Here is a 24,752-nt window from a genome sequence, read left to right as displayed (position 1 = left end):
CTGTTGAGGGTGCAGGATGGTCTAACTTGATTCTGAGTACTTCCAGATCTATCGTGTTCCTCTACCACCCGTAGGAACCTTTTCATCATCCTCCCTCTCTGGAAGGATTTCCTCCTCCACCAAAGCAGTATAGACTAACTCTTTGGCTACTGCTTTTGAATTGGCATGTGCAACTTTGATGTCATAATGCTTTGTAATGATGAGCAGATTCACCTTCATATAGTTATCTAGCATCTCCCATGTAGGGTTTTCCACAAATGACTCCAACTTAAAGTCCATGCCTTTTTATAAGCATGTGTATTTATACAACTTTCACCAATCTTATAACTCCTCTGAGTGGATGTCAGTGACAGAATCTCTACCACAAAAGTGTCTTCTGAACACTCAAATATATGGGCCCACAGAGCTTCAGAGTAAGTGATTAGAGCGACTACCATACTCCTGGCAAACAAGATCCTGGCGAGACCCAATTTTGTTACGTTCCTCAGCAAGAAACCAAAAATTGTTGCTCAAACAGAAGGGGAACTAACAATGACTCACTAACAACAACCAAAACGAAACCGGTTGGGTTCTAGGAGGGGTTCTGAAAGACACTCATGGGGGGGTCCACTGGAGGTTGACTAGCAACAACACCTGGGACCTAAAAGACTCCCACCATGAGACCCACTGAATCTGCCCAAGAAGAGGCCAACAAAATGAAAAACCACACCAAACTTAAAGACAGGAAGCAAACCAAAAAGTGAAGCAAAATGAAAGCAGGGAAGATCAGATAAAGGATTGTTATTTTTTTTTATCAAATAGGGAGCGCCAACTAAAATAAATAAATAATATTAATCCTCCACATCTGTCAAGCCAACTGGAGCACTGGGCCAGACACTCTTAAATATCACAAGTGAAACACCTGACTAACTAGGTGACAAGCCAGCACAGGTGAAACACATACTGACTAACGAGGTGACAAGCCAGCACAGGTGAAACACATACTGACTAACGAGGTGACAAGCCAGCACAGGTGAAACACATACTGACTAACGAGGTGACAAGCCAGCACAGGTGAAACACATACTGACTAACGACATGACAAGCCAGCACAGGTGAAACACATACTGACTAACGACATGACAAGCCAGCACAGGTGTAACACATACTGACTAACGAGGTGACAAGCCAGCACAGGTGAAACACATACTGACTAACGACATGACAAGCCAGCACAGGTGAAACACATACTGACTAACGAGGTGACAAGCCAGCACAGGTGTAACACATACTGACTAACGACATGACAAGCCAGCACAGGTGTAACACATACTGACTAACGACATGACAAGCCAGCACAGGTGAAACACATACTGACTAACGAGGTGACAAGCCAGCACAGGAATAACACATACTGACTAACGAGGTGACACCAATCGGTGTGCCTAACGTACTCACATCCAACCTCGAAATATAAATGGAAAAAAACAAGGCCTGTAACATACATTAATGTGGACCTGCTAACCTCTCACAATTACCAATAAGACGGGAGGTTAGCATGTCTTGGCGGTATGATCTTTGACCCTCTGTAAATTCCTCACTCATCATTATTCATGATTCATTCAGGATTATCCGTAATCATGGTAGCATCCACGTTAATGTTATTCCTTGTTTAAAAAATATATATATATTTCTCTGAGCAATTCTATTAGTATAAAATAATATAATTTCCCAATTCTTTGAGCATACAACATAGCTCAGTATTTGAATTATTTATTTTATACAGTCATTTTTGCTAATCTGTATCAAGGGTGTCAATCATTTCAGACCCCACTGTATATTAATGTAGTGATGTTACCTAGTGTAATATATTAATGTTGTGATGTTACCTAGTTTAATATATTAATGTAGTTTGGTTACCTAGTGGAATATATTAATATTTGTATTTATTATGGATCCCAAGGCAGCAGCTACTCTTCCTGGGGTCCAGCAAAATTAAGGAAGTTATACATTTTAAAAACATTACAATACATTCATAACAGATTTCACAACACACTAAGTGTGTGCCCTCAGGCCTCTACTCTACTACCACATATCTACAACACAACATCCATGTGTACATGTGCGTATAGTGCGTATGTCATCGTGTGTTTGTATGCATGTGTCTATGTTTGTGTTGCTTCACAGTCCCCGCTGATTTTACTGCTGGCATGAGTTACTTGATGTGGAATAGAGTTCCATGTAGTCATGGCTCTATGTAGTACTGTGTGCCTCCCATAGTCTGTTCTGGACTTGGGGACTGTGAAGAGACCTCTGGTGGCATGTCTTGTGGGGTATGCATGGCTGTCCGAGCTGTGTGCCAGTAGTTCAAACAGACAGCTCGGTGCATTCAACATGTCAATACCTCTCACAAATACAAGTAGTGATGAAGTCAATCTCTCCTCCACTTTGAGCCAAGAGAGATTGACATGCCAATTATTAATGTTAGCTCTCTGTGTACATCCAAGGGCCAGCCGTGCTGCCCTGTTCTGAGCCAATTGCAATTTTCCTAAGTCCCTCTTTGTGGCACCTGACCACACGACTGAACAGTAGTCCAGGTGCGACAAAACTAGGGCCTGTAGGACCTGCCTTGTTGATAGTGCTGTTAAGAATGCAGAATAGCGCTTTATTATGGACAGACTTCTCCCCATCTTAGCTACTGTTGTATCAATATGTTTTGACCATGACAGTTTACAATCCAGGGTTACTCCAAGCAGTTTAGTCTCCTCAACTTGCTCAATTTCCACATTATTCATTACAAGATCTAGTTGAGGTTTAGGGTTTAGTGAATGATTTGTCCCAAACACAATGCTTTTAGTTTTTGAAATATTTAGGACTAACTTATTCCTTGCTACCCATTCTGAAACTAACTGCAGCTCTTTGTTAAGTGTTGCAGTCATTTCACTCTCTGTAGTAGCTGACGTGTATAGTGTTGAGTCATCCGCATACATAGACACACTGGCTTTACTCAAAGCCAGTGGCATGTCGTTAGTAAAGATTTTAAAAAGTAAGGGGTCTAGACAGCTGCCCTGGGGAATTCCTGATTCTACCTGGATTTTGTTGGAGAGGCTTCCATTAAAGAACACCCTCTGTGTTCTGTTAGACAGGTAAACTCTTTATCCACAATATAGCAGGGGGTGTAAAGCCATAACACATACGTTTTTCCAGCAACAGACTATGATCTATAATGTCAAAAGCCGCACTGAAGTCTAACAAAACAGCTCCCACAATCTTTTTACCATCAATTTCTCTCAGCCAATCATCAGTCATTTGTGTAAGTACTGTGCTTGTTGAATGTCCTTCCCTATAAGCATGCTGAAAGTCTGTTGTCAATGTGTTTACTGTAAAATAGCATTGTATCTGGTCAAACACAATGTTTTCCAAAAGTTTACAAAGGGTTGGTAACAGGCTGATTGGTCGGCTATTTGAGCCAGTAAAGGGGGCTTTACTATTCTTAGGTAGGGGAATGACTTTTGCTTCCCTCCAGGCCTGAGGGGGCACACTTTCTAGTAGGCTTAAATTGAAGATATGGCAAATAGGAGTGGCAACATCATCCGCTATTATCCTCAGTAATTTTCCATCCAAGTTGTCAGACTTGTATTGTTGTCTATCAACAATGACAAGCCACCGGGGTGGTGGCTTGTCATTGTTGATAGACAACAATACTTGTTTCACCTCTTCCACACTCACTTTACGGAATCCAAAATTACAATGCTTGTCTTTCATAATTTGGTCAGATATACTTGGATGTGTAGTGTCAGCGTTTGTTGCTGGCATGTTATGCCTAAATTTGGTAATCTTGCCAATGAAGAAATCATTAAAGTAGTTGGCAATATCAGTGGGTTTTGTGGTGAATTAGCCATCTGATTCAATGAATGATGGAGCAGAGTTTGCCTTTTTGCCCAAAATTTCATTTAAGGTGCTCCAAAGCTTTTTACTATCATTCTTTATGTCATTTATCTTTGTTTCATAGTGTAGTTTCTACATGTGTAATTACACTATAACAAGTATTGACGTTAACTGTAACCACTTAGTTACAGTGTAATAACAACATGTAACTGGAAGTAATTGCGGTGTGTAATTACAGAGGTGTAACAATGAATGCTTGTTACCGCGCTTGGTGCAAATGGGCAGGTTTCCACTACATTCACCAACTTAGTGTTTCACTTCTTCTCAGCTGCATACAGTAACAACAATCTCAAAGGTTGTGATCCCTCATGAATGCACTGGGTGTCTGAGAGATCATAGCCTATACTCAATGGGCTCTAATTACTTACCCTTGAATGTGCACTGTTCAAACTATATCTCCACTCAGTGTTGTTGCTAGCACTTGTCCCCAAAATAAAGTGTACCATCTGGGTTAACTTGGTTGAGCTGGTAAAAACAAATCAGTAGGTCTACCTCGCTGACTGGGATCTTATATGGGTGGCATCCCAGATGTGGAAATATACAGTGAGTTTACCTACTGGAATATATTAATGTAGTGATGTTACCTAGTGGAATATATTAATGTAGTGTGTTTACCTAGTGGAATATATTAATGTAGTGATGTTACCTAGTGGGATATATTAATGCAGTGAGTTTACCTAGTGGAATATATTAATGTAGTGATGTTACCTAGTGGAATATATTAATGTAGTGAGTTTACCTAATGGAATATATTAATGTAGTGATGTTACCTAGTGGAATATATTAATGTAGTGATGTTACCTAGTGGAATATATTAATGTAGTGAGTTTACCTAATGGAATATATTAATGTAGTGTGTTTACCTAGTGGAATATACTAATGTAGTGATGTTACCTAGTGGAATATATTAATGTAGTGAGTTTACCTAGTGGAATATATTAATGTAGTGATGTTACCTAGTGGAATATATTAATGTAGTGATGTTACCTAGTGGAATATACTAATGTAGTGAGTTTACCTAGTGGAATATATTAATGTAGTGATGTTACCTAGTGGAATATATTAATGTAGTGATGTTACCTAGTGGAATATATTAATACAGTGAGTTTACCTAGTGGAATATATTAATGTAGTGATGTTACCTAGTGGAATATATTAATGTAGTGATGTTACCTAGTGGAATATACTAATGTAGTGAGTTTACCTAATGGAATATATTAATGTAGTGATGTTACCTAGTGGAATATATTAATGTAGTGATGTTACCTAGTGGAATATACTAATGTAGTGAGTTTACCTAGTGGAATATATTAATGTAGTGATGTTACCTAGTGGAATATATTAATGTAGTGAGTTTACCTAGTGGAATATATTAATGTAGTGATGTTACCTAGTGGAATATACTAATGTAGTGTGTTTACCTAGTGGAATATATTAATGTAGTGATGTTACCTAGTGGAATATATTAATGTAGTGAGTTTACCTAGTGGAATATATTAATGTAGTGATGTTACCTAGTGGAATATATTAATGTAGTGATGTTACCTAGTGGAATATATTAATGTAGTGATGTTACCTAGTGGAATATATTAATGTAGTGAGTTTACCTAGTGGAATATATTAATGTAGTGATGTTACCTAGTGGAATATATTAATGTAGTGAGTTTACCTAGTGGAATATATTAATGTAGTGATGTTACCTAGTGGAATATATTAATGTAGTGATGTTACCTAGTGGAATATATTAATGTAGTGAGTTTACCTAATGGAATATATTAATGTAGTGATGTTACCTAGTGGAATATATTAATGTAGTGAGTTTACCTTGCTCCACCAACAGGGGACCTGCGTCCTGGGTCCATTGCTGCAGGCTCCTCCCCCAGTGAGTGGGAGTCTTTACTCAGTAACTGGAGACGTGAGGCCAGCTCCAGCCCACCACCACCCACTGCAGTCAGTCTGCCCTCCTCAGGGCTACTCTGCCTGGGCCGAGGCTCAGACACCTCCCCCCAAAGTTTGGATCTCCTCTGTAACACACAACAATCAACATACCAATAATAACAAATACCAACAACAACTGGAAAGAAAGATCAAAGTCATGTGACTGAAATCTATGAACAGTGAAAAGGTGCCATTTGTAGTAGTAGCAGTGCACCATATTAAAGGAGTATGCTACTGGATAATATAGTAGGAAATGGGGTTAGGACATAAAGACACTAGTGCCCATCTCCTATCCATACACTGGCCTCTTCTGTGACAGCATGGGCAGCGCCTTTGAGGGCTCTCTCCATTTCAAGGTAGTCAATTTCTTCTTCTAGGAGAGTATTGGCAGTTCATAAACAAACTGAACAGTTGCATACCACCTACTGTGCTGGAGTGTGTGTAATCTGAACAGGTATAAAGCCAAGGTTGGTGATTTACTGCCCCCTGGAGGGTGTTGTCTGAACAGGTATAAACCATAGGTTGGTGCTTTACTGCCCCCTGGAGGGTGTAATCTGAACAGGTATAAAGCCAAGGTTGGTGATTTACTGCCACCTGGAGGGTGTTGTCTGAACAGGTATAAAGCCAAGGTTGGTGATTTACTGCCACCTGGAGGGTGTTGTCTGAACAGGTATAAAGCCAAGGTTGGTGATTTACTGCCACCTGGAGGGTGTTGTCTGAACAGGTATAAAGCCAAGGTTGGTGATTTACTGCCCCCTGGAGGGTGTTGTCTGAACTGGTATAAAGCCAAGGTTGGTGATTTACTGCCACCTGGAGGGTGTTGTCTGAACAGGTATAAAGCCAAGGTTGGTGATTTACTGCCACCTGGAGGGTGTTGTCTGAACAGGTATAAAGCCAAGGTTGGTGATTTTACTGCCACCTGCAGTTATGGAATGTTTTCTCAGCAGTATAATTCATTGGCTGACCCCTCCTGCTGACTTAGATGGAATTATGTGATCCATCCTTAATCCATAGCCCCACCCAGTTGACTACCATTGTTGGGCCGTGGGTGTGAAAGATTCAGCAGGCTACTGGCATTACACACCTGGCTAAAATATTACTGTAGCTCTGTTGTAATAACTTTCATAGATAACTTTGACACCTTCTGGAAACAGAAGATGCTCCACAGGAATGACAGAGTCCATCCAAACCATCTTGGCTCCTGGACTCTGTACACGCATTTCAAAGCTGCATTGAGACAATGACTTATCAATGACCCAAGCCCAGCTCAGATAATCCCTACCATAGTGTCGCTGAGTTGTCATAATACTGCAGCAAATGTACATTATCCCTGGGGCGTTGGAAGACACAATGTAAGTAACCTAATTAATGTCCCTCTAACTGCCCTGAATGCCTCTGCTGATCCTACAGCTATTGTATGCAGTAATCATATGACTATTAACCAGAGTTATACTGTTAGCACTGAGGACGTGTGCCCTAGTAGGAAGTCCACTGTGTGCAGCTCACCCTGCACTATCAGCTCCAACATAAATAACATGAGAATGTCTACTTCTGATAAGCTTCCCAGAAAAGCAATAAAATCAATCAAGCATCCCAGAAAAGTGCTATAAATAGCCACATTAACATATGTAGCCTAAGAAACAAGGTTCATGAAATCAATAACTTGCTAGTAACAGATTACATTAATATTCTAACTATCTCTGAAACTCACTTAGATAATACCTCTGATGATACAGTGGTAGCAATACACGGTTATAACATCTACAGAAAAGAAGGAAATGCCAATGGGGGCAGTGTTGCAGTCTACATTCAGAGCCAAATTCCTGTAAAGCTTAGAGAGGATCTCTTGTTAAATACTGTTGAAGTAATATGGCTACAGGTTCACCTGCCTCACCTAAAGCCCATTCTGGTGGGAAGCTGCTATAGACCACCAAGTGCTAACAGTCAGTATCTGGATAACGTGTGAAATGCTTGATAATGTATGTGATATCAATAGAGCTGTATATTTTCTGGGTGACCTAAATATTGACTGGCTTTCCTCAAGCTGCCCACTCAAGAAAAAGGTTCAAACTGTAACCAGTGCCTGCAACCTGGTTCAGATTATCAGTCAACCTACCAGGGTATTTACAACCTGAACAGGAATGAAATCATCAACATGTATTGATCACATCTTTACTAATGCTGCAGAAATGTGCTTGAAAGCAGTATCCAGATCCATTGGATGTAGTGATCACAATACAGTAGCCATATCTAGGGAAACCAAAGTTCCAAAGGCTGGGCCTAATATAGTTTATAAGAGGTCATACAATACGTTTTGTAGTGATTCCTATGTTGTTGATGTAAATAATATTCACTGGTCTGTGGTGTGTAATGAGGAGCAACCAGACGCTGCACTTGACACATTTATGAAATAGCTTATTCAAGTTACTAATAAGCATGCACCCATTAAGAAAATGACTGTAAAAACTTAAATCCCCATGGATTGATGAGGAACTGAAAAAATGTATGGTTGAGAGGGATGAGGCAAAAGGAATGGCAAATAAGTCTGGCAGCACAACCGATTGGCAAACGTACTGCGAATTGAGAAATCATGTGACTAAACTGAATTAAAAGAAGAAGAAACTATACTATGAAACAAAGATAAATGACAAAGAATGTTAGTAAAAAGCTTTGGAGCAACTTAAATTAAATGTTGTGCAAAAAGGCAAACTCGGCTCCTTCATTCATTAATTAGATGGCTCATTCATCACAAAACCCACTGATATTGCCAACTACTTTAATGATTTTTTCATTGGCAAGATTAGCAAACGTAGGCATGACATGCCTGCCACAAACGCAAACACTACACATCCAAGTATTTCTGACCAAATTATGAAAGACAAGCATTGTAATTTTGAATTCGGTAAAGTGAGCGTGGAAGAGGTGACATTTTTTGTTGTTGTCTATCAACAATGACAAGCCACCTGGGTCTGACAACTTGGATGGGAAATTACTGAGGATAATAGAGGACAATATTGCCACTCCTCAATCTAAGCCTACAAGAAAGCGTGCCCTCAGGCCTGGAGGTAGGCAAGTGTCATTCCACTACCCAAGAATAGTAAAGCCCCCTTTACTGGCTCAAATAGCCAACTAATCAGCCTGTCACCAACCCATGGTAAACTTTGGGAAGAAAATGTGTTTGACCAGATACAATGCTATTTTACAGTAAACAAATTGACAACAGACTTTTAGCAAGCTTATATGGAAGGACAATCAACATGCATGGCACTTACACACATGACTGATGATTGGCTGAGAGAAATTGATGATAAAAAGATTGTGGGAGCTGTTTTGTTAGACTTCAGTGCAGCTTTTGACATTATCAATTACAGTCTGCTGCTGGAAAAACTAATGTGTTCTGGCTTTACACCCCTGCTATATTGTGGATAAATCTGTCTAACAGAACACAGAGGGTGTTCTTTAATGGAAGCCTCTCCAACATAATCCAGGTAGAATCAGGAATTCCCCAGGACAGCTGTCTAGGCCCCTTACTTTTTTAAATCTTTACTAATGACATGCCACTCACTGGCTTTGAGTAGAGCCAGCGTGTCTATGTACAGTGGGGGAAAAAAGTATTTAGTCAGCCACCAATTGTGCAAGTTCTCCCACTTAAAAAGTGGTTCTCTGTAGCTCAGCTGGTAGAGCACGGCGCTTGTAACGCCAAGGTAGTGGGTTCGATCCCCGGGACCACCCATACACAAAAAAAAATGTATGCACGCATGACTGTAAGTCGCTTTGGATAAAAGCGTCTGCTAAATGGCATATTATTATTATTATTATTAAAAAGATGAGAGAGGCCTGTAATTTTCATCATAGGTACACGTCAACTATGACAGACAAAATGAGAAAACAAAATCCAGAAAATCACATTGTAGGATTTTTAATGAATGTATTTGCAAATTATGGTGGAAAATAAGTATTTGGTCAATAACAAAAGTTTCTCAATACTTTGTTATATACCCTTTGTTGGCAATGACACAGGTCAAACGTTTTCACTAAGTCTTCACAAGATTTTCACATACTATTGCTGGTATTTTGGCCCATTCCTCCATACAGATCTCCTCTAGAGCAGTGATGTTTTGGGGCTGTCGCTGGGCAACACAGACTTTCAACTCACTTCAAAGATTTTCTATGGGGTTGAGATCTGGAGACTGGCTAGGCCACTCCAGGACCTTGAAATGCTTCTTACGAAGCCAATCCTTCGTTGCCCGGGCGGTGTGTTTGGGATCATTGTCATGCTGAAAGACCCAGCCACGTTTCATCTTCAATGCCCTTGCTGATGGAAGGAGGTTTTCACTCAAAATCTCACGATACATGGCCCCATTCATTCTTTCCTTTACACGGATCAGTCGTCCCTTTGCAGAAAAACAGCCCCAAAGCATGATGTTTCCACCCCCATGCTTCACAGTAGGTATGGTGTTCTTTGGATGCAACTCAGCATTCTTTGTCCTCCAAACACGACAAGTTGAGTTTTCACCAAAAGGTTCTATTTTGGTTTCATCTGACCATATGACATTCTCCCAATCCTCTTCTGGATCATCCAAATGCACTCTAGCAAACTTCAGACGGGCCTGGACATGTACTGGCTTAAGCAGGGGGACACGTCTGGCACTGCAGGATTTGAGTCCCTGGCGGCATAGTGTGTTACTGATGGTAGGCTTTGTTACTTTGGTCCCAGCTCTCTGCAGGTAATTCACTAGGTCCCCCCGTGTAGTTCTGGGATTTTTGCTCACCGTTCTTGTGATCACTTTGACCCCACGGGGTGAGATCTTGCGTGGAGCCCCAGATCGAGGGAGATTATCAGTGGTCTTGTATGTCTTCAATTTCCTAATAATTGCTCCCACAGTTGATTTCTTCAAACCAAGCTGCTTAGCTATTGCAGATTCAGTCTTCCCAGCCTGGTGCAGGTCTACAATTTTGTTTCTGGTGTCCTTTGACAGCTCTTTGGTCTTGGCCATAGTGGAGTTTGGAGTGTGACTGTTTGAGGTTGTGGACAGGTGTATTTTATACTGATAACAAGTTCAAACAGGTGCCATTAATACAGGTAACGAGTGGAGGACAGAGGAGCCTCTTAAAGAAGAAGTTACAGGTCTGTGAGAGTCAGAAATCTTGCTTGTTTGTAGGTGACCAAATACTTATTTTCCACCATAATTTGCAAATAAATTCATTAAAAATCCTACAATGTGATTTTCTGGATTTTTATTTCTCAATTTGTCTGTCATAGTTGGTGTGTACCTATGATGAAAATTACAGGCCTCTCTCATCTTTTTAAGTGGGAGAACATGCACAATTGGTGGCTGACTAAATACTTTTTTTCCCCACTGTACACATGGATTTTGTATTGTAGATATGTGGTAGTAGAGTAGTGGCCTAAGAGCACACACTTAATAATGTGTTGTGAAAAGTGTTATGAAATGTAATGTCATGTAATATTTTTTATTTTATATAACTGCCATAATGTTGCTGGACCCCAGGAAGAGTAGCTGCTGCCTCTACTGGGGATCCTTAATAAATACAAAATAAAAATACTTAAAAATGGTGGAAGCCCTCAATGCCGCTGCACATATTAAAACAGGCTTTCTGGCACAAGAGCCAGAAAGGTTAGGGTCAGGGTTACCTGGAAGAGGTATCGAGGTGGGTTCGGGTTACTTGGAAGAGGTATCAGGGTGGTTCAGGGTTACCTGGAAGGGGTATCAGGGTGGGTCAGTATTACCTGGAAGAGAGGTATCAGGGTCTGGTCGTCACCATAGTGGCACAGGGCTACTCGTTTCTCCTAACTGGAGATTCTCTTTTCTCCCTCTCTCACCTGTCCATCTCCTCATTTGAATTCCATGCTGTCAATGTCTCTTGTCCACTCAAGCTTAACATTAATTTCATCTATTGCCCACCAGGTGCCCTTGGAGAGTTCCTCAATTAGCTTGACACCTTGATAAGCTCATTTCCTGATGATGGCTCACTGCTCTTCGTACTTGGCAACTTTAACCTCCTGATGTCTGCCTTCGATTCATTTTTTTCCAACTCTCTCTTTTCCCTCCTTGCCACTTTTGACCTCACCCTTTCCCAATCCTCTCCAACTCGCAAGGCAGGCAATACGATTGACCTCATCTTTACTACAGGCTGTGATCACTACTTTGTTTCCATTTCTGTCTCCCTTTCCCCCTACCCAGATGGTCATGCAACGTCGCAATCTTCGCTCTCTCTCTCCCACTACTCTCTCCTCTTCTATCCTATCCTATCCTATCCTATCCTATCATCTCTCCTTTCTGATAAATCCTTCTCCATCCTGTCTCCTAACTCTGTCTCTTCGACCCTACTATCCTCCCTTTCCACATGCTATGACTCACACTTTCCTCTTTCCTCAAGCTGGCTCGGCCCTCCCCTCCTGCTCCGTGGCTGACTGACTGAATGTACAGAACAGGCCTGCAGGCAGCGGAGTGAAAATGGAGGAAAACTAAACATCCTTCCACTCCCTCCTCTCTACCTTCTCTTCCTCTGTATCTGCTGCTAAAGCCATCCTTCCACTCCCTCCTCTCTACCTTCTCTTCCTCTGTATCTGCTGCTAAAGCCATCCTTCCACTCCCTCCTCTCTACCTTCTCTTCCTCTGTATCTGCTGCTAAAGCCATCCTTCCACTCCCTCCTCTCTACCTTCTCTTCCTCTGTATCTGCTGCTAAAGCCATCCTTCCACTCCCTCCTCTCTACCTTCTCTTCCTCTGTTTCTGCTGCTAAAGCCATCCTTCCACTCCCTCCTCTCTACCTTCTCTTCCTCTGTATCTGCTGCTAAAGCCATCCTTCCACTCCCTCCTCTCTACCTTCTCTTCCTCTGTATCTGCTGCTAAAGCCATCCTTCCACTCCCTCCTCTCTACCTTCTCTTCCTCTGTTTCTGCTGCTAAAGCCATCCTTCCACTCCCTCCTCTCTACCTTCTCTTCCTCTGTATCTGCTGCTAAAGCCATTTTCTACCATTCTACATTTCAAACTTATGCCTCTAGCCCTAGGAAACTATTTTCCACCTCCTCCCTCCTTAATCTTCTAACCCCTCCCCCTCCCTCCTCCCTCTCTGCGGACAACTTTGTCAACCCCTTTGAAAGAAGGTTGACGACATCTGTTCCTCATTCACTCAGCCTATTGAGTTCTCTGGTCCCACTCACACAGAACTACCCTACGCCATGACCTCTTTCTCCCCTCTCTCTCCAGATGACATCCTGTGACTAGTGACGTCTGGCCGCCCGACAATCTGCCCGTTCAACCCCATCCCTTCCTCCCTTCTCCAGACCATCTCTGGAGACCTTCTCCCATTCATCACTTCCCTCATCCTTGACCACCTTCCCCCCTCTGACTTAAAAATGGCTCTAGTCGCTCCCCTCCTAAAGAAACAAACACTTGACTCATCTGAGGTCAAAAACGATAGACCTGTATCCCTTCTTTCTTTTCTTTCCAAAACACTTGAGCGTGCTGTCTCTGATCAACTCTCTCAGAATGATCATCTTGACCCTAACCAGTCAGGCTTCAAGACGGGTCACTCAACCGAGACTGTTCTTTTCTGTGTCTTGGAGGATCTCCGCACTATCAAAGCTGACTCTCTATCCTCTGTTCTCATCCTCTTTGATCTAGTCGCTGCCTTCGACACCGTGAACCATCAGATCCTCCTCTCCACCCCAGGGCTGGGCGTCTCAGGCTCTGCACACTCTTGGATTGCATCCTACCTGGCAGGCCGCTCCTATCAGGTGACGTGGAGAGGATCTGTGTCTGCACCACGTACTCTCACTACTGGTGTCCCCCAGGACACGGTTCTATGCCCTCTCCTCTTCTCTCTATACACCAAGTCACTCAGCTTCGTCAGAACCTCACATGGTCTCTCCTATCATTGCTATGTGAATGACACTCAACTACTTTTTTCCTTCCCTCTTCAGCTTGGATTTCGGTCCACCACCTCAAGCTCAACAAGACAGAGCTGCTATTCCTCCCAGGGAAGGCCTTCCCGCTCAAAGACCTCGCCATCACGGGTGACAACGCCACAGTGTCACCCTCCCAGAGTGCAAAGAACCTTGGCGTGACCCTGGACAACACCCTGTCGTTCTCTGCAAACATCAAAGCAGTGACTCACTCCTGCAGATTCAAGCTCTACAACATGCGTAGAGTACGACCCTACCTCACACAGGAAGCGGCACAGGTCCTAATCCAGGCATTTGTCATCTCCCATCTGGACTACTGCAATTCGCTTTTGGCTGGGCTCCCCGCTTGTGCCATCAAACCCCTGCAACTTACCCAGAATGATGCAGTGGGGTGACATGTTCTCCCAGAATGCTGCAGCGGGGTGACATGTTCTCCCAGAATGCTGCAGCGGGGTAACATGTTCTCCCAGAATGCTGCAGCGGGGTGACATGTTCTCCCATGTCACCCCGCTCCTCTGCATACTCCACTGGCTTCCAGTCGAAGCTCGCATCCACTGCAAGACCATGCTGCTTGCCTACGGAGCAGCAAGAGGAACTGCCCCGCCCTATCTCCAGGCTATGCTCAAACCCTACACCCCAACCAGAGCACTCCGTTCTGCCACCTCTGGTCTCTTGGCCCTCCCACCCCTAGGGGAGGTCAGCTCCCACTCAGCCCAGTCCAAGCTCTTCTCTGTCCTGGCACCCCAATGGGAGGGCAGCTCCCACTCAGCCCAGTCCTAGCTATGCTCTGTCCTGGCACCCCAACGGTGGAACCAGCTTCCCCCTGAAGCTAGGACAGCAGAGTCCCTGCCCATCATCCGAAAGCACCTGAAATCCTACTGTGATATGTGGTTGTCCCACCTAGCTATCTTAAGATTAATGCACTAACTGTAAGTCGCTCTGGATAAGAGCGTCTGCTAAATAACTAAAATGTAAAACGTAAATGTCGGGGTCAGTTATCTGGAAGAGGTACCAGGGTGGGTCAGGGTTACCTGGAAGAGGTATCAGGGTGGGTCTGGGTTAGGGTCAGGGTTACCTGGAAGAGGTATGGAGGTGGGCGTCCAGGTCCACAGCCTGATGGAAGCAGCTCGCTGTCTGAAGACTGTTTCAGTAGAGGATCCCTGAGAGCAGAGCGACCACGGCCCAGGGGAGAACGCAGCCTGGGCTTCAGGCTCTGGGGGTCTGAGGTGGAGGAGGGCAGGGTTTTCGGCGTGGCAGGGCAGGGCAGGGTGGGGGACAGGCTGGGGGCCAGGGTGCTGCTAAGGGATAAGGTGTTCTCTATGTGAGGGTCTCCCTCCTCCACCCCTGAGTCTGGAGCTGACCCCCCCCCTCCCCCGCCCTCGCCCTCGCCTGCCTGGGGTCTCCGTGGTGACAGGCTGAGGGAGGAGGGGGGCTGGGTGGGGGAGGGGGGCGTGGCAAACGCCAGGGGAGGAGACACCAGTCCAATCTTACGAAGCTCCTCCCTCGTCTCCTCGTCACTGGATGACAGCAGTGCAGGGGGCAGAGTCACCGTGTAAGGCCCGCCCTCCAGACTCTTCCTCCTCTCTGATTGGCCCTGGGTCACCATATAAGGTCCGCCCTCCTCCTCTGAGCTGCCAACAGTCAGACTCCTCCTCCTTTGTAATTGTCCATGCAGCGCCTCAATCAGCTCTTCCCCCAGACCCCGTCCTGCCGGCTGGCTGTCATTGGTTATATTGATGGTCACCTGACTGATGGGAGGGAGGGGCATAGCCTGCCAACGCTCGGGGGAGGGCACAGCAGGAGATGTGACTCCGCCTTCTGTCTCTGGCCGCTCTACGACTGGCCGCTCCAGCTGTCCTTCAAGGAATATGGGTGGGGTGATACGTTTGTGTCGGGGCTCAGGGCTGGTCAAGGGAGGAGGGGTGCGTTTGGGCCTGGGCTCAGGGCTAGGTGAGTGTGTGTGTTTGGGTCTGGCTTCGGGGCTAGGTGTGTGTGTGTGTTTGGGCCGAGGTTCAGGGCTGGGTGTGCGTGCAGTGAGAGCTCGTTCACGGGCGGCGAGGGCCAGGGCGAGGGGGGAGGAGGGGTCCAGAGGCTTGCCTGTCAGTGGGTGGAGAAAAGTGGAGTGGGGGGAGGAGGAGGGGGAGAGGACGGGGATGGGGGGGGGCAGCTCCCCCAGGTCATCTACAGAGTGGGACTGGGTCAGTAGGATGGGGGGGGGCTCTGAAGCCCCTCCCTCCACAGACAGGAAGAAGGAGGACCGACGGACCTGAGGGGGCATGACCCGTATCTGAGCACGCTCAGTGAGGACCTGCTGCTGATATAGCTCCGCCCTGCTGGGCCCCTCCTCCACCTGCAGCTGTTTGAGCAGCGGAGACTTGCGGCGCTGAGGCTTGCTGGGGGGGGCAGGCAGTTGGCCCACGTTGGCATATGGGTTCTCTACTGGCCGGCCACGCCTCCTGTTGCCGCTGCGCTCCCCTGGAGGGTTAGGGCTGGGGGCAGGGCTGGTTCTGGAGAGGGGGCTGGGGCTGGGGGCAGGGCTGGTTCTGGAGAGGGGGCTGGGGCTGGGGGCAGGGCTGGTTCTGGAGAGGGGGCTGGGGGAGGCAGCAGGGCTGGGCCGGGACAGGGGGGCTGTAGCCCCAGCAGGAGGTCGGGCTAGGGGGGCCAGGGGGGCAGGCTCTGCAGGTAGATGGCCTGGTACAGGTGAGTCCTGCAGGATGATCATTGAGCGAGCTTTCCTCTGCCGCTCTGCATGGCTCCGAGACGTTGGCGAATCACAGACGTCGTGCAGCCTGGGTTCTGCCCCCGGCTTGAAGCTGGAGTGTGATTGATCGGCTGCTCGCTGCGGGGGAGGTGGGGGGCAGAAGGCCGGCGGCGGGCCAGAGTCCAGGAAGTAGTGGGAGGGGGGAGGAGGGGGGGCAGTCTGGGGAGGAGGAGGTATGAAGCTATCAGTCATCGAGGAGCTCCGTGGAAACCGATGCTCTCCAATCAGAGCAGAGATCCTGTCGTCCTCTGGTGCACCTGCATGGGAGAGACTGGGATATTATAACCTTAATATAACAAGTCTAAGACTTGGGGGGGTTAGGGTTAGGGTTAGGGTTAGGGTAATCATAATAAATAAGGTTTTGAAGTGTCCTAGAGGTTAAGAGCATTGAGCCAGTAACCGAAAGGTCGCTGGTTTGAATCCCCGAGCTGGCAAGTTGGAAAAATCTGCCATTCTGCCCATGGATGCGGATGTCAATTAAGGGGCTGGGTTAAATGCAGAAGACACATTTCGGTTGAATGCATTCGGTTGTGCAACTGACTAAGTATCCTTTCCCTTTTATCTACGAGATATAAGAAAGCTCAGGAAATATTTTGGGGTTTTGGACACATACAGTACCAGTCAAGAGTTGGACACATACAGTACCAGGGTTTTTCTTTATTTTTACTATTTTCTACATTGTAGAATAATAGTGAAGACATCAAAACTATGAAATAACACATATGGAATCATGTAGTAACCGAAAAAGTGTTAAACAAATCAAAATATATTTAATATTTGAGATTCTTCAAATAGCCACCCTTTGCCCTTGATGACAGCTTTGGACACTCTTGGCATTCTCTCAACCAGCTTCACCTGGAATGCTTTTCCAACAGTCTTGAAGGATTTCCCACATATGCTGAGCACTTGTTGGCTGCTTTTCCTTCACTCTGCCGTCCGACTCATCCCAAACCATCTTAATTGGGTTGAGGTCGGGGGATTTCAATGATTATAATTATATTATTCTTTTCAATGATATTCTTTAAAATCAATTTCAATCAATTTTATTTTATATAGCCCTTCGTACATCAGCTAATATCTCGAAGTGCTGTACAGAAACCCAGCCTAAAACCCCAAACAGCTAGTAATGCAGGTGTAGAAGCACGGTGGCTAGGAAAAACTCCCTAGAAAGGCCAAAACCTAGGAAGAAACCTAGAGAGGAACCAGGCTATGAGGGGTGGCCAGTCCTCTTCTGGCTGTGCCGGGTGGAGATTATAACAGAACCATGCCAAGATGTTCAAAAATGTTCATATGTGACAAGCATGATCAAATAATAATCAGGAATAAATCTCAGTTGGCTTTTCATAGCCGATCATTAAGAGTTGAAAACAGCAGGTCTGGGACAGGTAGGGGTTCCATAACCGCAGGCAGAACAGTTGAAACTGGAATAGCAGCAAGGCCAGGCGGACTGGGGACAGCAAGGAGTCACCACGGCCGGTAGTCCCGACGTATGGTCCTAGGGCTCAGGTCTCTCAGTTGGCTTTTCATAGCCGATCATTAAGAGTTGAAAACAGCAGGTCTGGGACAGGTAGGGGTTTCGTAACCGCAGGCAGAACAGTTGAAACTGGAATAGCAGCAAGGCCAGGCGGACTGGGGACAGCAAGGTGTCAGCATGCCCGGTAGTCCTGACGTATGGTCCTAGGGCTCAGGTTCTCAGAGAGAAAGAGAGAACGAGAGAATTAGAGAGAGCATACTTAAATTCACACAGGACACTGGATAAGACAGGAGAAGTACTCCAGGTATAACCAACTAACCCCAGCCCCCCGACACATAAACTACTGCAGCATAAATACTGGAGGCTGAGACAGGAGCAGTCCGGAGACACTGTGGCCCCATCCGAAGAAACCCCGGACAGGGCCAAACAGGAAGGATATAACCCCACCCACTCTGCCAAAGCACAGCCCCCGCACCACTAGAGGGATATCCTCAACCACCAACTTACAATCCTGAGACAAGGCCGAGTATAGCCCACAGAGGTCTCCACCACAGCACAAACCAAGGGGGGCGCCAACCCAGACAGGAAGATCACGTCAGTAACTCAACCCACTCAAGTGACGCACCCCTCCTAGGGACGGCATGAAAGAGCACCAGCAAGCCAGTGACTCAGCCCCTGTAACAGGGTTAGAGGCAGAGAACCCCAGTGGAGAGAGGGGAACCGGCCTGGCAGAGACAGCAAGGGCTGTTCGTTGCTCCAGAGCCTTTCCGTTCACCTTCACACTCCTGGGCCAGACTACACTCAATCATATGACCTACTGAAGAGATAAGTCTTCAGTAAAGACTTAAAGGTTGAGACCGAGTCTGCGTCTCTCACATGGGTAGGCAGACTGTTCCATAAAAATGGAGATCTATAGGAGAAAGCCCTGCCTCCCGCTGTTTGCTTAGAAATTCTAGGGACAATTAGGAGGCCTGCGTCTTGTGACCGTAGCGTACGTATTGGTATGTACGGCAGGACCAACTCGGAAAGATAGGTAGGAGCAAGCCCATGTAACGCTTTATAGGTTAACAGTAAAACCTTGAAATCAGCCCTTGCCTTAACAGGAAGCCAGTGTAGGGAAGCTAGCACTGGAGTAATATGATCAAATTTCTTGGTTCTAGTCAGGATTCTAGCAGCCGTATTTAGCACTAACTGAAGTTTATTTAGTGCTTTATCCGGGTAGCCGGAAAGTAGAGCATTGCAGTAGTCTAACCTAGAAGTAACAAATGCATGGATTAATTTTTCTGCATCATTTTTGGACAGAAAATTTCTGATTTTTGCAATGTTACGTAGATGGAAAAAAGCTGTCCTTGAAACAGTCTTGATATGTTCGTCAAAAGAGAGATCAGGGTCAAGAGTAACGCCGAGGTCCTTCACAGTTTTATTTGAGACGACTTTACAACCATCAAGATGAATTGTCAGATTTAACAGAAGATCTCTTTGTTTCTTGGGACCTAGAACAAGCATCTCTGTTTTGTCCGAGTTTAAAAGTAGAAAGTTTTCAGCCATCCACTTCCTTATGTCTGAAACACAGGCTTCTAGCGAGGGCAATTTTGGGGCTTCACCATGTTTCATTGAAATGTACAGCTGTGTGTCATCCGCATAGCAGTGAAAGTTAACATTATGTTTTCAATAACATCCCCAAGAGGTAAAATATATAGTGAAAACAATAGTGGTCCTAAAACGGAACCTTGAGGAACACCGAAATGTACAGTTGATTTGTCGGAGGACAGACCATTCACAGAGACAAACTGATATCTTTCCGACAGGTAAGATCTAAACCAGGCCAGAACTTGTCCGTGTAGACCAATTTGGGTTTCCAGTCTCTCCAAAAGAATGTGGTGATCGATGGTGTCAAAGGCAGCACTAAGGTCTAGTAGCACGAGGACAGATGCAGAGCCTCGGTCTGACGCCATTAAAAGGTCATTTACCACCTTCACAAGTGCAGTCTCAGTGCTATGATGGGGTCTAAAACCAGACTGAAGCATTTCGTACACATTGTTTGTCTTCAGAAAGGCAGTGAGTTGCTGCGCAACAGCTTTTTCTAAAATTTTTGAGAGGAATGGAAGATTCGATATAGGCCGATAGTTTTTTATATTTTCCGGGTCAAGGTTTGGCTTTTTCAAGAGAGGCTTTATCACTGCCACTTTTAGTGAGTTTGGTACACATCCGGTGGATAGAGAGCTGTTTATTATGTTCAACATAGGAGGGCCAAGCACAGGAAGCAGCTCCTTCAGCAGTTTAGTAGGAATAGGATCCAGTATGCAGCTTGAAGGTTTTGAGGCCATGATTATTTTCATCATTGTGTCAAGAGATATAGTACTAAAACACTTAAGTGTCTCTCCCGATCCCAGGCCCTCGCAGAGCTGTGCAGATCCAGGACAGCTAAGCCCTGGAGGAATACGCAGATTCAAAGAGGAGTCCGTAATTTGCTTTCTAATGGTCATGATCTTTTCCTCAAAGAAGTTCATGAATTTATTACTGCTGAAGTGAAAGCCATCCTCTCTTGGGGAATGCTGCTTTTTAGTTAGCTTTGCAACAGTATCAAAAAGAAAAGGAAAAGGTTAACGCTGAAGAGAAAAAAAAAATCCAATCAGGACTTTTTTGGGTGGTCTCTGGGAAGGAAAATCTAGCTAGCTAAGTCAGCCATTGGTTAGGCCCTCATGAGTTATATAGAAGGCATCTGCCTTTCAACTATATTAGGGCAGAATTTTGGAGTGACTGTGGAATCAACCAATCACATTTTGACTTGTAATGGGTGGGACCTTTTTATTAAAACGTATATGGAAACTTCCACCTTCTTGAAGGCCGACAGGTCACTGCGCAATAGCAAACATGAGTTTTCCCAGGGTCTAACTAGCTGGTTTTCCCAGGGTCTAACTAGCTGGTTTTCCCACGGTCTAACTAGCTGGTTTTCCCACGGTCTAACTAGCTGGTTTTCCCAGGGTCTAACTAGCTGGTTTTCCCACGGTCTAACTAGCTGGATTTCCCACGGTCTAACTAGCTGGCTTTCCCAGGGTCTAACTAGCTGGCTTTCCCACGGTCTAACTAGCTGGCTTTCCCAGGGTCTAACTAGCTAGTTTTCCCAGGGTCTAACTAGCTGGCTTTCCCAGGGTCTAACTAGCTGGCTTTCCCAGGGTCTAACTAGCTGGCTTTCCCAGGGTCTAACTAGCTGGCTTTCCCAGGGTCTAACTAGCTGGCTTTCCCAGGGTCTAACTAGCTGGCTTTCCCAGGGTCTAACTAGCTGGCTTTCCCAGGGTCTAACTAGCTGGCTTTGGTTGTAGGCTAGTGTGCAGCAGCTGCAGCAGGTGTTATCGAAGACGATGTTGTTACTAATTTGCCAGCTTTGCCCTTTTCAAGATGAACTTTCAACAAGAAGTTAAAACCTCTTAAGACTACAGTGCCTGATTTGGGCACTAGATTTACTGGTAATTACTGATAATATGTTTACATTAATAAAATAAGTCATTTCCCCACCGTCAGAACACAAAAAAACAGACAGTTTTTGGCAACATGATCTCATAGTTTCCCTTAGAAATTCAACATATTTTTTACGCATTCATTTTGTGTGGTTCCAGAGTTAAAACAGAAACAATTCAAACGTTCCCAGTTTAGACATTCATTCTGAGTGGTTAAGGTTAGGGCTATGGTTTGGGGAAAGCTTCAAACTAAATAACACAAAACCACCTGCTAGGTATCATCAGTATTCATAGCGTTCTCACAGCTTGCTAGAGCATTGTGAACTGTCGCGTCACAGTGGTCTAAGCAGCGCACTCCGGCTCCGAGTTGCTTGGGTTTGCACCCAGTCCTGTGCCATCGTATTTAAAAAAAATTGTGAGCGCCGAAGAAGGCAAATATTGTCTTCCTCAGGACCTTTTCAAACATCCAGCCTGATTCTAGGTCCCTCAGAGGCTTCTCTGTCAAATAAACGTGTCTCTGGTGCCATCCATTGGTCGGGTGCGTCATTACAACCCATTTTGGGTTCAAAGGGGCGGTCCTTGGAAAAGCTGCTCTTCTGGTTGACTCGCTCCTGACACCGACATTGTTGGATTCCCATCGAGCAGGCGGTTCTAAATATAAAATATTTACTTTTCAAGATTAATAATGGGGTATGGTTAGAATGGGTTAGGGTTAGAATGAGTTAGGGTTAGGGTTAGAATGGGTTAGGGTTAGAATGAGTTAGGGTTAGGGTTAGAATGGGTTAGGGTTAGAATGGGTTAGGGTTAGAATGGGTTAGGGTTAGAATGGGTTAGGGTTAGAATGAGTTAGGGTTAGAATGGGTTAGGGTTAGAATGGGTTAGGGTTAGAATGAGTTAGGGTTAAAATGGGTTAGGGTTAGAATGGGTTAGGGTTAGAATGCGACCTACACACTTCCTTAAATCTAAAATAAGTAAATAACTAATTTTGTGTGGAAGTCCAAAACTATTTTTACGTCAGAGATAGACACAAAGAACATCAGTAGAACCAAGAAAACGTGACCTTTTCACAGCACATCTCCCCTTGTTGATTTTGATGTTCACAAATTTCACACATTTTGACTAAGGCCATAGCTTTCTGAGGGGGGGAACACTACTAGATAATTCAAAATATTGCTTTCTTGCTAGATTGATGAGCCATAGCAAAACAGTACAAAACATCTGACAGCTAAGTTTTAGATGATCATCATCTGGTGAGTGGAACTGGGTTTTTTATTGCAGCTTGCTTGCGGTTGTTAGCTATCTCTTTGAAAAAAACATTGTATTGTATTCTTCTGATTGGTAGGGAGTTATTATGTCTGAGTGAATGGGCTGCTTATACTTTAACATCATGCTGTGTGTGACTTGTCTTTCTATTGGCCCTATGTGTTTTACAAAAAGTCTCCTACATGGAGTGTCTGCTTCTCTGTCGGCTTATCAGTCTGCTTCTCTGTCTGCTTATTGGTCAGGCCGTCTGCTTCTCTGTCGGCTTATCGGTCAGGCCGTCTGCTTCTCTGTCTGCTTATCAGTCAGGTGGTCTGCTTTTCTGTCGGCTTATCAGTCAGGTGGTCTGCTTTTCTGTCTGCTTATTGGTCAGGCCGCCAGCTTCTCTGTCGGCTTAACGGTCAGGTGGTCTGCTTCTCTGTCTGCTTATTGGTCAGGCCGTCTGCTTCTCTGTCAGCTTATTGGTCAGGCCGCCAGCTTCTCTGTCGGCTTAATGGTCAGGTGGTCTGCTTCTCTGTCTGCTTATTGGTCAGGCCGTCTGCTTCTCTGTCAGCTTATCGATCAGGCTGTCTGCTTCTCTGTCGGCTTATCGGTCAGGCCTTCTGCTTCTCTGTCGTTTTTAACGGTCAGGCCATCTGCTTCTCAGGCCTGTTTCATCCAGTTGGATTCATTCAGTGATGCTATGTTTGTTTTTCCTGGATTTTAGAGTTTGGGACAACGTGTTGGAATATTTTTTTCCCCCCATTGAACGCCTAGGTCCAATAGCCATGGTTCGCCACTGGATTATGGTAATTGCTAGTATTGTGTTAGAGTAATGTAATTGTCTCACCGAAGGACTTGGTCCGGGACATTCCTCGGGGCAGCTGCATGGTGGCTTTCTCCAGACCCAGGGAAACACCTGGAGGAACAGGCATGCCCTGCCGCTCAAACAAAGACTGACACACACACAGACACACACCACACACACACACACACAGACACACACCACACACACCACACACACACACACACACACAGACACACACACAGACACACACACACACAGACACACACCACACACACACACACACACACACACACAGACACACACCACACACACACACACACAGACACACACCACACACACACACACAGTGAGAGTATGCCCGGGATCACATGCGTTTTAAAGAGACAGAACCTGTCTGAATCAGTAGTGAAACGTGACTAAGTGAATCAATAGTAAATCGTGACTGAGTGAATCAGTAGTAAATCATGACTGAGTAAATCAGTAGTGAATTGTGACTGAGTGAATCAGTAGTATATCGTGACTGAGTGAATCAGTAGTGAATTGTAACTGAGTGAATCAGTAGTATCTCGTGACTGAGTGAATCAGTAGTAAATCATGATTGAGTGAATCAGTAGTAAATCATGACTGAGTGAATCAGTAGTGAATCGGAACAGAGTGAATCAGTAGTGAATCGTGACAGAGTGAATTGTGACTGACTGAACCAGTAGTGAATCATGACTAAGTGAATCAGTAATGAATCGTGATTGAGTGAATCGGTAGTGAATCGTGACTCATCAGACTTACATTGATCTCTTGCTGAGTAATTCGTCTGCTGGTTGGCCGCTGCTTCACGGTGGCCGTTCTGTAGTCCGCCTCCGAGGGGCGTTTTCTCATCACCACCTCCTGGGAGCCAGTCAGCATCTCCTCAAGCTTTTCTGAAATGCAACAAAGTACACAGTACAACAGAGCGCTACATAGCACTACACAGTACAACACAGTACTACATAGCACAAAACAGTACAACACAGTACTACATAGTAATACAACCCAGTACTACATAGCACTACACGGTACTACAAAGTACTACACAGCACTACAACACAGTACTAACTAGCACTACACTGTAAAACACAGTACTACATAGCACCACAACACAGTACAACAGAGTACTAAATGGCACTACAACACAGTACTACAACACAGTACAACAGAGTACTAAATGGCACTACAACACAG

The 24,752-nt window shown here is 45.1% G+C and overlaps 1 protein-coding gene across 1 annotated transcript in view; it reads right to left on the bottom strand.

Moving 5' to 3' along the window:
* The window catches only part of shank3b (SH3 and multiple ankyrin repeat domains 3b), a 164,491-nt gene that overhangs the window by 28,563 nt on the left and 111,176 nt on the right, over positions 1-24,752 (bottom strand). Inside the window, exons 20-24 of the mRNA XM_045208404.1 lie at positions 24,321-24,451; positions 23,580-23,685; positions 16,352-16,815; positions 14,873-16,321; positions 5,752-5,951 (exon numbers count right to left, since the gene is read on the bottom strand). Coding sequence (XP_045064339.1) covers positions 5,752-5,951; positions 14,873-16,321; positions 16,352-16,815; positions 23,580-23,685; positions 24,321-24,451 — 2,350 coding nt within the window. The remainder of the gene's footprint in view (positions 1-5,751; positions 5,952-14,872; positions 16,322-16,351; positions 16,816-23,579; positions 23,686-24,320; positions 24,452-24,752) is intronic.

This window comes from Coregonus clupeaformis, chromosome 28 (assembly GCF_020615455.1).
Source record: "Coregonus clupeaformis isolate EN_2021a chromosome 28, ASM2061545v1, whole genome shotgun sequence".
NCBI lineage: Eukaryota > Metazoa > Chordata > Actinopteri > Salmoniformes > Salmonidae > Coregonus > Coregonus clupeaformis.
The sequence above is the reverse complement of the archived record's forward strand: the minus strand, read 5'-3'. Positions and strand labels throughout refer to the sequence as shown.